The sequence below is a fragment of the Halichoerus grypus genome, chromosome 5, assembly GCF_964656455.1.
Source record: "Halichoerus grypus chromosome 5, mHalGry1.hap1.1, whole genome shotgun sequence".
Lineage (NCBI taxonomy): Eukaryota > Metazoa > Chordata > Mammalia > Carnivora > Phocidae > Halichoerus > Halichoerus grypus.
In genome coordinates, this window is record NC_135716.1 from 44,192,230 (window position 1) to 44,204,910 (window position 12,681).

General features: G+C 36.5%; 1 protein-coding gene across 1 annotated transcript in view; it reads right to left on the reverse strand.

Annotated features, from left to right (window-relative positions):
- NECAB1 (N-terminal EF-hand calcium binding protein 1) overlaps positions 1-12,681 on the reverse strand; it is a 198,880-nt gene that overhangs the window by 99,109 nt on the left and 87,090 nt on the right. Inside the window, exon 5 of the mRNA XM_036117181.2 lies at positions 686-783. Coding sequence (XP_035973074.1) covers positions 686-783 — 98 coding nt within the window. The remainder of the gene's footprint in view (positions 1-685; positions 784-12,681) is intronic.

Sequence of the window (12,681 nt, forward strand, 5' to 3'; positions counted from 1 at the left end):
CCCACCCACCCTAATCTCAAGCTAATTCTTATATGGTCTTTTCAAAAGGCTGCATGAATTTCCATATCTTTGCTGAAAATGTGGCTGATTTGTTTGCATCTAGGATACAGGTCTAAATCCTTAGGCTCACCAACAAAATCACAAAAGGTACAGCCCCTCTCTACCACATGTTACATCTCACATCATGCCATTCTTCAGTGTTCTAGACTTTAACCTTATTGACCATCTTTATTTACTTTAATGCCCTGTGCCTACTCCCTGCCCCTTCCAACACAGGGCCTTTGTACATGCTGTTCCGTGTGTCTGTTTCACCTTTCCTTAGCTATAATTTCATTTGTAATTGCTCAGGTGTCACCTCCTCCAGCATGAATCAGGTGCCCCATCTTGTGCTTCCCTCTGTTGTACTATATTGCAATTGTTCGTTTACACACTTGTCTTGCGACCACAGTAAGAGCTGCCTGAACAGATTTTGTATCTTTGTATCCTTGGCAAAAAGCAGATTCTGACACCTAGTATTTTGTAATTGTATTGTGAATGACTACAATAGCTCATTTAATATTGAGAAAGTAAGTTATTAGTGATAAAAACCAATGTATACTTTTATGATACGTTAAGAAATTGGATTTTCAAGAAAATTTTTTTCAAAGAAGAGATTTACAGAAAATAAACACCAACATTTCCTTACTTTTTTTGTTTTGCCCATTGCCTTCAGGATGGAAAGATTTAGGTCTTCAAGTGCTGCTAGCACATTCTCATATTCGCCCAAGTGCTGGGAAAAATATTCTGAAAGTAAAAATATTGAAAAAAATCATGTTTGCAGTTTATCGTAAAATAACAACAAAATAAACTGATGATACACTCCATGAATGTGTAAAACAAATAAAATGCTGTAAGTGAAAACTGGAAGGTTTTCAAAAGAGACTAGGGTATCAATATTACTCATTTCATTAAAAAAAAAAACGGATTACCATTATCCTTGAAGAAATGCTCTTTCCTACAAAAATAGGAAAAAATGAATCTGGATCTATGGACAAGACTGTTACAATAAAAAATTGTTCTCAACAGCATATTATTATAGCACTCATTAAGGCAGTAGTTTCAGCAAAAAATTAAACTACATTTTATTGTTTCTCCTGGGAGACATTTAAGCAAGGTAAGCTCTCCTCATGGTTAAGAATTAATAATGCTACAAAACACAAGGCTGTCCTCCTTAGCACCTCCCATGTAATTATTCCTATTATGATTTAATTTTTTTCAACAATCTGGGCAAGCAAAAGGGATGTTTATCACATTTTTCAATTGGTAGAAATAATACATTGGATGTTACAATTAGGAGTACGGAATATAGACTGTTCCCAAACAAGCTGACGTGCAGGAGAGAGAAATGCAAAACCTCATATTTACTTATAGAAATCTTTGTATTTCTGAAATGACAGATCTGGCCTAACCAAAACTCACAGGAAGTCATATATTGAAAAGACCTAGAACTTTAAGTCACTAGAAAATCATTAGCCCTCACCATTCCTGTGAACTCATCTTTGGATGAGCTGTAGTTTATTATTGCCTCTCTTTAATGTGCCCTAAGTATTTATGGAATCAAATTGAATGAGAAGAAAACTCAACAAAAAGCTATTTGAGATCACTGGGATAAATTTCAGTATGTTTTATGGAAACTTTAATACTCAAGATGGAATTATTTGTTGACATTAATACTAATAACAAATGGGAAGTATCATTGAATGATTAGTAGATGTGCAGAAATCATCTGAAAAGAAAAAATTAACACAGGTGAGCAATAAAACAATTCAAGATTATCATTGCCAAATTATAATTTGTGTACACATGGATTAAAAATGCATGGCATTTTTTAAAAGATTTTATTTATTTATTTGTCAGAGAGAGAGAGAGCACAAGAAGGGAGAGCCTGATACAGGACTCGATCCCAGGACCCTGGGATAATGATCTGAGCCGAAGGCAGATGCTTAACCGACTGAGCCACCCAGATGTCCCATGCGTGGCATATTTTTGACAAAAAGCAAATGCATTCCTGATTATGCATTCCTTAAAAAAATGTGTGGTGCAAATCATCTCACATAGGGCTTCTTTCAGGAAGGGATTAGTTGGAAAATAAATAAGGAAGCAGATATTCCTTAAATACCTACTTGACAGTAACATTTTAATTCTTGGCTCTGATGTTGATTTTCTGTGAGTGTTGACCAACATATCTGACCTTGTCACCGTTATTTGCAATAAATGAAATCCCTGTGAACAAAATTGTTCATGAACTAGCAAGCAGTTAATGTGGTTACAGAATATTAACTTTGACAAAAATAATTAGCAGAATAGAATCCACACTAAGTTGAAACAAGCAAAACGTATAAAGAAAAATTGAAAACAGAAAAATTGTTAGCATATTTTTAATATATACAAAGACTCAAAAAAGACCGTAATGGGGATTTCAAGTGCAAGAAGGCAGAATATATTAAGTGAAAAATAGAATTTGGTGCTTAAAAATAAGGGTTTTAAAAAAAACAAAACATGAAGGAACACCACCTTTTAAAATATTTTCATAAACAAGAGATCTGAATCAATGAAGGTCCCCTGGAGAGACTATAAATTGCCTTTCCACTGTGAAATCAAGTTTGTGAAGGTACATGCTGATAAAGAACATGAGAAGACAATGAAGTTTTTGAGCTGACACCTATCTAGCCTTCCTTCCTTCATTTACTCATCTACCCATTCATCTCAATTATCAAAGCAGTTAGGAGAAAAAAAAAAAATTACTCCCCAAGCAATATACTAGAACACAAAGAAAATAAATCTCAGAATAGAGAGAACTACAACACCCAAGCCATGGATAGGAGCTTAAGTATAAGTGTTATTTTGAGGTGGCACAGGTCAGTGCCACTCAAATTGTTTTATAACTTACCAAGGGGCATGTACCAGGGCAAGTAGGGCTCCAATGAACTCAAAGAGGGAAATTAGATGAAGGAGCCAGAGACATTTAACATAGATAAAAGGACAGAATCCCCACCCTCCACTTCATGATGGTGAAGGTTCATTTAGTCAATCCAGGACTTAACACACATTTATTTAGTGCCTTCTGTGAGCCAGATGGGTTATACTAGGAGCCTGGAATACAAAGAAGAGAGAATATTTAAGGAGCCTACAACCAGGTAGGGGAAATAAACATTCCAACAAACAACTGCTATACACATGGTCATTGTTCCAGACAATGGTTCAATAACTCAGGTACAAAATGCAACCAAAGTACAGGGCAAAGCAGGGGACATCCCTGTATCGCCTTGCTCTAGTGGCCGGGGGGCTTACATTTGTGGACCTCATAGGACCAAGGAGAAAGAGTTCTTAACTAGGTAGGCTCCCATCCCCATGGCACAGCACAGAGATGGCAGACTGAAACATACCCATAGCCTTTCTGAGAAAAAAGGCCCAGTAGCTTATCTTCATAGCTATGGCATAAGAGGTAGGCTTGTAATTAAACACACATCTAGGGGCCAACAACAATCCTCTCCAGAGACTGGGGAGGCTGGCATCACCATCTATGTGCTCCCTCTTAACCCCACCCCAGGTAATTGGTATCTTTAAAGAAAGGAGCCATGGATACATTTGGCACCAAGGCTTTTGGGGTTGTTGCCGAGAGGGCACATCCCTTGATAGCCTGGCTCTGATGGCCAGCAGGGCTTGTGTTCCTGAGTTCAACAGGATCGTAGCAAAGAAAGAAACCATTCTTAAGTGGTTATTACCCAGGGATCAGTGCAGAGGGAGCAGACAGAAATAACCATCATCTAATCTTCTCCTGAAAGAGGTTGAAAGCTATTACCTGAGGGTCTTGTGCTATAGCCTGTCAGTGTTGACTGAGATCCTCCCCTTTGAGACACTGACCAGTCTTGTCACATCCACAATTACTGGGAGCCACTAGAATAAAGTGGGCTACTTGAACAAGATTTGAAGACAACCAAGAGCTAGGGCAGGGTTGAAAGATAAGGTACATCTCCTATATGAGAACACTCCTTCAAGACTGGAAGAAGTGGTTGTTTTATCTAATGCATAGAAACCAACTCAGAGAGTCAAGAAAAATGAAGAAACAGAGGAATATGTTCCAAATGAAAGAATAAGGTAATATACTTTAGAAAAAAGACATAATAGAGATTAGTGATTTACCTAATAAAGAGTTCAAAATAATGGTTGTAAAAATGACTGCCAATTGGAGGAATAAATGAATAAAGTTAGAATTTCACAAAGATACAAAATACAAAGTACCAAATAGAAGTCATTGAATCAAAGAATGCAATAACTGAAGTGAAAAGTACAACCAAGGTCTTCAAAAGCAGACTAGATGAACCAGAAGAAAGGATCAGTAAACTTGAAGAAAGGACAGTGGAAATTATCCAATCAGAGCAGCAAAGAGAAAAGGGAATGAAAAAAGAGTCAGGATAGCTTAAGAAACTTATAGGACATCATCAAGAGGACCAAGATTCACATTATAGGGGTCCCAGAAAGAGAAGAAAGAGAGAAAGGGGCAGAAATCTTGTTTGGAAAAATAATGGCTGAAATCTTCTCCAACCTGGGGAAAGGAAACAAACATACAGATCCAGGAAACCCATAAAGTTCCCATTAAGGTGAAGCCACAGTTAACCTCACCAAGACACATTATAATTAAACTGTCAAAAGTTAAAGGCAAGGAGAGATTTTTAAAAGAAGAGAAAAACCAACTTGTTAGGTACAAAGGAACCCCTAATAAGACTATCAGCAGATTTTCAGCAGAAATTTGGAGGCCAGAAGAGAGTGGCATGATATATTCAAAGGGCTAAAAGAAAAACACTGCCAACCAAGCATACTCTAGCCAGCAATATGTCCTTCAGAATTGGAGAGAGAAACAGTATTCCAGAGCAGCAAAAGCAAAAGGAGTTCGGCACCACTACACTGGTCTTACAAGAAATGTTAAAGGGACTTCTTTAAGCTGAAATGAAAGGGTACTAATTATTAATAGGAACACACATGAAAGTGTAAATCTCACCAGTAAAGGTAAATGTATAGTAAAATTCAGAATAATCTCATGTCAGAAAGGTGGAGGGTTAATCACTTATAAAGCTAGTATGAAGGTTAAAAGACAAAAGTATTCAAATAATGGTAACTATAGTAATTTGTTACCAGATACACAAGATAAAATATGTAAATTGTGACATCTATAACAAAAAAGGTTTCACGGGGGTGAGGGAATAAAATTGTAGAGCTTTAGAATGTGTTCAAACTTAAGTTGTTATCAAGTTAAAACAGACTGTTATAAATTGTTTTATGTAAGCCTCATGGTAACCACAATGCAAAAACCTACAGTAGATACACACACACACACACACACCCTCACCCATACACACACAAAGAGAAAAAACTGAAATATACCACTACAGAAAAACATCAAATCACAAAGGAAGAAAGAGAAAAAGAAAGGAACAGAGGAACTACAAAACAGTCAGAAAACAATCAACAATACATAAAAAAGCACATATGTATCAATACTTACTTTAAATGTAAATGGACTAAATTCTCCATTCAAAAGACAGAGTGGATGGATGGATTTAAAAAATCCATCTGTATGCTGCCAACAAGAGACTCATTTAAAATATAAGGACACAGACTGAGTAGAAACCAAAAGAAAGCTAGAGTAGCTATACTTATATCAGATAAAATAAACTTTAAGACAAAGATTATAAAAAAAAGATAGAGAAAGATATTATGTAATGATAAAGGGTCAATCCACCAAAAGAATATTACATTTGTAAATATATATGCACATAACATAGGAGCACTTAAATATATAAGGCATATATTAACAGTCCTAAAGAGAGAAATAGAAATACAATAATAGTAAGGGACTTTAATATGCCACTTACATCAATAGATCAGACAGAAAAATCAATAAAGAAACAATGGTCTTAAATGACACATTAGACCAAATGGACTATGTATACACACATACATATGTACATACATACACATACACACATATACACACATTCTATCCAAAAGCAACAAAATACAAATTCTTCTCAAGTACACAAGGAACATTCCTCAGGATAGATCATATGTTAGGTCACAAAACAAGTCTTAATAAATTTAAGAAGACTGAAATTATACCAAGCATCTTATCTGACCACAATGGTATAAAACTAGAAATCAATTACAAGATGAAAACAAAAATTCACAAATATGTGGAGATTAAACTACCTGCTTCTGAACAACCATGAATCAAAGAAGAAATCAAAAGAGAATGCCCAAAACATCTTGAGACAAATGAAAGTGAAAATATGACATACCAAAACTTATGGGATGTAGCAAAAGCAGTTCTAAAAGGCAAGTTCATACAGCTAAATGCCTACCTATATCAAGAAACAAGAAAGATCTCAAATAACCAACCCTCTCTACTTCAAGAAACTAGAAAAAAAATAAACAAATGATGCCCAAAGTTAGTAGAATGAAGGTATTAACAAAGATCAGAGCAGAAATAAATGAGAGACCAAAAAGACAATAAATCAATGAAAGTAAAAGCTGGTTTTTTGAAAGATAAACAAAATTGACAAACATTTAGCTAATTCACCAAGAAAAAAAAAAGAGGACTAAATATCAGAAATGAAAGAGACATTACAATTGATAAAACAGAAATGCAAAGGAACATAAGAGACTACTATGAACAACTATATACCAACAAGCTGGACAACCTAAGAGAAATGGATAAATTCCTAGAAAAGAAATACATAACCTACAAAGACTGACTCATGACGTAATAGAAAATCTGAATAGACCAATTACTAGTAAGAAAATTGATTCAGTAATCAAAAACTTCCCAAACAGAAGTCCAGGACCAAATGGCTTCACTGGTGAATTCTACCAAACATTTAAAGAACAACACCAATCCTTCTCAAATTCTAAAAAAAAAAAAAAGGTAAAAGAAGGAATATTTCAAAACTCACTTTATAAGGCCGTAACATCCTCCTACCAAAACCAGACAAGGATGCTACAAGAAAACTACAAGTCAGTATCCCTGATGAACACAGATGCAAAAATCCCCATCAAAATATTAGCTAACTGAAATCAACAATACATTAAAAGGATCATACACCGTCAAGAAGACTTTTTCCAGAGATGCAAGGATGGTTCAACACCCATAAAAATCAATCAAGCATTTGACAAAACTCCATGCCCATTCATAATAAAAACTCTCAAAGTGTGTATAGAGGGAACATATCTTAATATAATAAAGGACAAATATGACAAGCCCACAGCTAACATCATATCAACGCTGAAGAGTTAAAACTTTTCCTCTAAGATCAGGAAGAAGACAAGACCACTTTTATTCAACATAGTATTGGAAGTCCTAGCCAAAGCAAGTAGGCATGAAAAAGAAAAGTCATTCAAATCAGAAAGGAAGGGTAACTTTCACTATTGGACAGGATATTATATATAGAAAACCCTAAAGACTCAACCAAAAAACTGTTAGAATAAACAAATTCAGTAAAGTTACAGGATACAAAATCAATATATAAAAATCAGATGCATTTCTGTACACTAATAATGAACTACTAGAAAATAAAAGAAAATCCCAGTTTTAATAGTATTTAAAGAATATCTAAGAATAAATTTAACCAAGGAAGTAAAAAAAATCTGCACACAACCTATAAAAACTGTAATATATTGATGAAAGAAATTGAAGACAAGTGAAAAATCCCTGTGCTCAGGGATTGGAAGAATATTGTTAAAATGTCCATATTATCCAAAGCAATTTACAGATGCAATTCAAACCCTATCAAAATTCCAATGGCAGGGGTGCCCAGGTGGCTCAGTCATTAAGCGTCTGCCTTTGGCTCAGGTCATGATCCCAGGGTCCTGGGATCGAGTCCCACATCGGGCTCCCTGCTCGGCAGGAAGCCTGCTTCTCCCTCTCCCACTCCCCCTGCTTGTGTTCCTGCTCTCGCTCTCTCTCTCTCTCTGTCAAATAAATAAATAAAATCTTTAAAAAAAAAAAAATCCAATGGCATTTGTCAGAAATAGAAAAAACAATCCTAAAATGTGTATAGAATCACAAAAGATCCCAAATAGCAAAAGCAATTTTGAGAAAGAACAAAGCTGAAGAGTATCATGCTTCTCAGTTTAAAGTTATATTACAAGCTATGGTAATCAAAACAGTACGTTACTGGCATAAAAAGACACATAGGTCAATGGAACAAAACAGCCCAGAAATAAACCCATGCATATATGGCCAATTAATTTATGACAAAGGAGCCAAGATACACAATGAGGAAAACGCAGTCTTTTTAATAAATGGTACTAGGAAACCTGGACAGCTATATGCAAAAGAAAAAAAACTGAGACCCTATCTTTCACCATACACAAAAATCAACTTAAATTGGATTAAAGATTTAGATTTAGGACCTGAAACCATATAACTCCTAGAAGAAAACATGGATGGTTAGTTCCTTGACATCAGTCTTTGCAATGATTTTTTTGGATCTGACATCAAAAGCAAAGGCAACAAATTATAAACAAACACATGGGACTACACCAAACTAAAAAGCTTCTGCAAAGCAAAGGAAACAAAAACAAAATAAAAATGCAACCTACTGAATAGGAGAAGATATTTGCAAATCCTACATCTGGTTAAGTGGTTAATATCCAAAATATATAAAGAACTTATACAGCACAATAGCAAAAACCAACAAAAAACCAAAATGGGCAGAAGACTAGAACAGACATTTTCCCAAAGACATACACATGGAAAATCAGTACATGAGAAGGTGTTCAACATAGCTAATCATCAGAGAATTGCAAATCGAAAGCACAAGGAGATAGCAAATGTTAGAATGTGGATTATCAGAAGGCCAGTAGGTAAGTGTTGGTGAAAATGTGGAGAGGCACGCCTGGGTGACTCAGTCATTAAGCGTCTGCCTTTGGCTCAGGTCATGATCCCGGCGTCCTGGGATCAAGCCCCGCATCAGGCTCTCTGCTCAGCGGGAAGCCTGCTTCTCCCTCTCCCCCTCCCCCTGCTTGTGTTCCCTCTCTCACTGTGTCTCTCTCTGTCAAATAAACAAACAAAAACTCTTTAAAAAAAAAAAAAAGAAAATGTGGGGAAAAGGGAACCTTTGTACACTGTTGGTGGGAATGTAAATTGGCACAGTCACTATAGAAAAATTTCATTGATTTATTGTCTTTTTGGTCTCTATTTCATTTATTTCTGCTCTGATCTTTGTTAATACCTTCATTCTACTAACTTTGGGCATCATTTGTTTTTTTAAGTTCTCGTTACAAGACAAACTGTGTAGTGATGGATGTTAACTAGACTTACTGTAGTGATCATTCCATAATATAAACAAATATCAAATCATTGTTATATACCTGAAATTAATGTTGTGTGGATTAGATCTCAAATCACACACTGCAGTACCCTACTGTGAAATAAAGATATTTTTGGATTAATCATCCCCCCACCCCAAAAAAATTTCAGGTCAAAGAATGCTGAAGTCCTTCTGCAGGGAATCAGAGGCAGCTTCACAGAGCAGGCCTGGGCTCAGAGCTTCATTTCACATGTGCCCCAAAGGGTCAGAGTGAAGCCAAGCAGGAGTGAAGATGGGGACACCCCCTCAGGGTGACATCTATCCATTCAACTCAATATCTACAGAACACAGATAAAATGCTGAATATTTGCATGGTCTCAGGACAGTCCCCAAAGAATCCATTATATGTGGAACTCTTTTTACATCTTTTGCGCGTAGGGTACTTTTTCTTAAAGTCTATAATATGATTTGCTATAGTATCAAAAGACAAAATAAAAAGAGCTGCATTGTTCTGTGTGGGGAAAAAAATAAAAACTCTTGTCCTTGGAGAACTAGAATAATTTCCTGGAGAAATCTACTTTTATTGAAAACTGCATGTGAGTTCCATGGGCAAGAGGCAAAGCAGAATTGTATAGCACATATGGAAATGTGTGACAACCAATTCTCATCAGTTTAAGTGAAGAATCTTTGAACGGTAAGAGTCTGAACGTTGTTTTATAAGAGAATAGAGCATGATTTATAAACAGACTTATTTGACAAGTTGCCTATCAGAAAGCAAATTATCTCCTCGTGGAAATTCAATGCAACATCTTTGCTAATATGCTAACCAAAGGTTAGTTTCTCCCTTCCCTACTATACTTAACTGGTGGTGTCACATCACCAAGTTTTGTTTTGTTCTCCTAGACTGCCTCTTAATCTTCCAGGTGGTTGTTTTCAGGTTTGGCCTAAGAATTTCAAGTCAGAACCGGAGCCCCATACCCTCCACCAAGGCCACACTGGGACCTGATCTCACAAAGCATTCTCATGAGTTTAGATGAAAATCCTACAGTACGTACCTTCCCTTAGCTTCCCAAGCAGTATACTAGATTGGGAGGAAAATACTGAGATGACAGAGAACGGAGAGGTGGGGAGAACACCCATGCTCTGAATAGAGGTGTCAGGTGGGAATCTAAGAATGTGGGTTATTTTGAGAGAATGCATATCAGTGTCATGCAAAATGTTTTATATCTCTTTTTTGGTGATTTTTTTTCTTTTTTTTTTTTTAAGTAGGCTCCACAGCCAGCATGGAGCCCAACGCAGGGCTAGAGCTCACAATCCTGAGATCAAGTCCTGAGCTGAGAGTATGAGTCAGCCAGGTGCCCCTTTTTTTTGGTGATTTTATAAATGTGCCAGGTCGCCACAGTTCTAATAGTCTGGAAGAGGAATAGTGACTTCTGATTTTCCAGCATTCGACTTGGCTGGCAGAGGTACCTCTCAGCACTGCCCAGGGGTCACACTGAGGTCACTCGTTCAGCCTCTATCCTTCAGCCCTGGGTTGGGTCAGGAACGTAATAATTTTACTCCTGATAGATTTTAGATCACAGCTAAAGATGGAATGAAGAGAAAACCAAAGACTCAAAGCTAGAGTTCAAACACATATACCTAGCTGTAAGTGAGTTATATACTGACTGATAACATATGGCCTAAAGCTTCTATTTGGGCAGGCCTCCCTAATTATGGGAAGAGTGAATGACGTGGCATGCCTCAACACTGCTGGTGGGTGTGCAAACTGAAGAATCTTTGACCAAGTAATTATACCTATAGGCATCTACCATGTAGAACAACTCCTACAAGAGTATGAATATAAAACAAATGAAGATATTTACTTCAATGCTGTTTGTCCAAGTGAAAAGTTGGAAACAACCTGAAAATCCACAAAAAGGGGTTTGACTGAAAAAAATGAAGGTAAATGCAGCACATGTGCAGCCTTTTTAATAAAACGAACACTGTGCAGCTGTCCTGATCATATAGTATGATCTCACTGTTGGAAAAATTATCACAGCATATGTATGATGTCGATTTATGAATAAAAATATCTGGAAGGAGGTGCTCCAAGCAGTTAGCAGCAGACATTAGGGAAAAAGGGGAGAGGGGGAAAAGGAGACTGACATTCCATCTTAAATGCCTACGTTATTCTGTATTATTAAATTTTAAAAACTATTATTTCCATAACTAAAATAAATCAATACTTTATTTTAATAGCTTTTGATTTCTAGTCCTTAATTTAGTAAAAGAACAAACTAAGTAAAAGCAACAGAATGAAAGTTTTAGATACCTGGACCTTTTAACTGCTTCTATGAAAGAGCACATGAAATCTGCTTTCCATACTGATCAAGTGCCATCCCTCCCATGCACAAGGGGGAGTTTGTGTGGGGTGTGAGTCGACAGATTTTATTTGCTTGCACTAAAGCATTTGGTTTTGATTAGAATCCAACTTAAATATTTACTTTATATTTACAAAATAACAAGACATGAAACTATACTCTGGAAATTAAAATGCATATTCTTGAACAGAGAGGGGGAGGGTTATAATATATGATTGGGAGTACAATCACTGGGTTTAAAAATACAGAGCAATTTGGTTGCATTAAAACCCCATATACTAGGGATGCCTGGGTGGTTCAGTCAGTTAAGCGTCCGACTCTTGATTTCAGTTCAGGTCATGATCTCAGGGTCTTGAGATCAAGCCCCACATCAGGCTCTGACTCAGAGTGGAGGCTGCTTGGGATTCTCTCTCTGTCCCTGTCTCTCTCCCTCTGCCCCACTCCTCCCCCCCCCCCCCCGCCCAGCTTGCATGCATGCTCTCTCTTAAAAAAAACAACAAAAACAAAACAAAAAAAAACACCCCATATACTAGTTCCCTAACTATGTGGAAAATCATAGTCAAAGCTTTTTCCAGTAAATGCAGAGTAGGTTCCTAATCTAGTTCTATTATTATAGAAACAAATTAAACATTTTTTTTGGTAGAGGATTAAGTGAAGATACACAAGCATACTAAGAGAGGATAATGTAATATGCCTTAGTGACAATACATAAGCAACATAGCAAATAAAGAAGAACCACTAAATGTCACGTTAAAAGCCCTTATAACAGTGTGCTTTCTCATGAGCCATGCCTATCCAGGCAAAGTTGAGTAGAAAATAAAAAGAATTATCTGGATAATTTGAGGAAAGCATTACTTTGGCCTGACCTATCTAGACACTTGAGGCAAATGGGTCTCCCAACCTCACAAAATTATCAAGATAATCTTCTCAGTTCTTTACTTTATCTCCCCACTTCACTGGCAGGTACCATC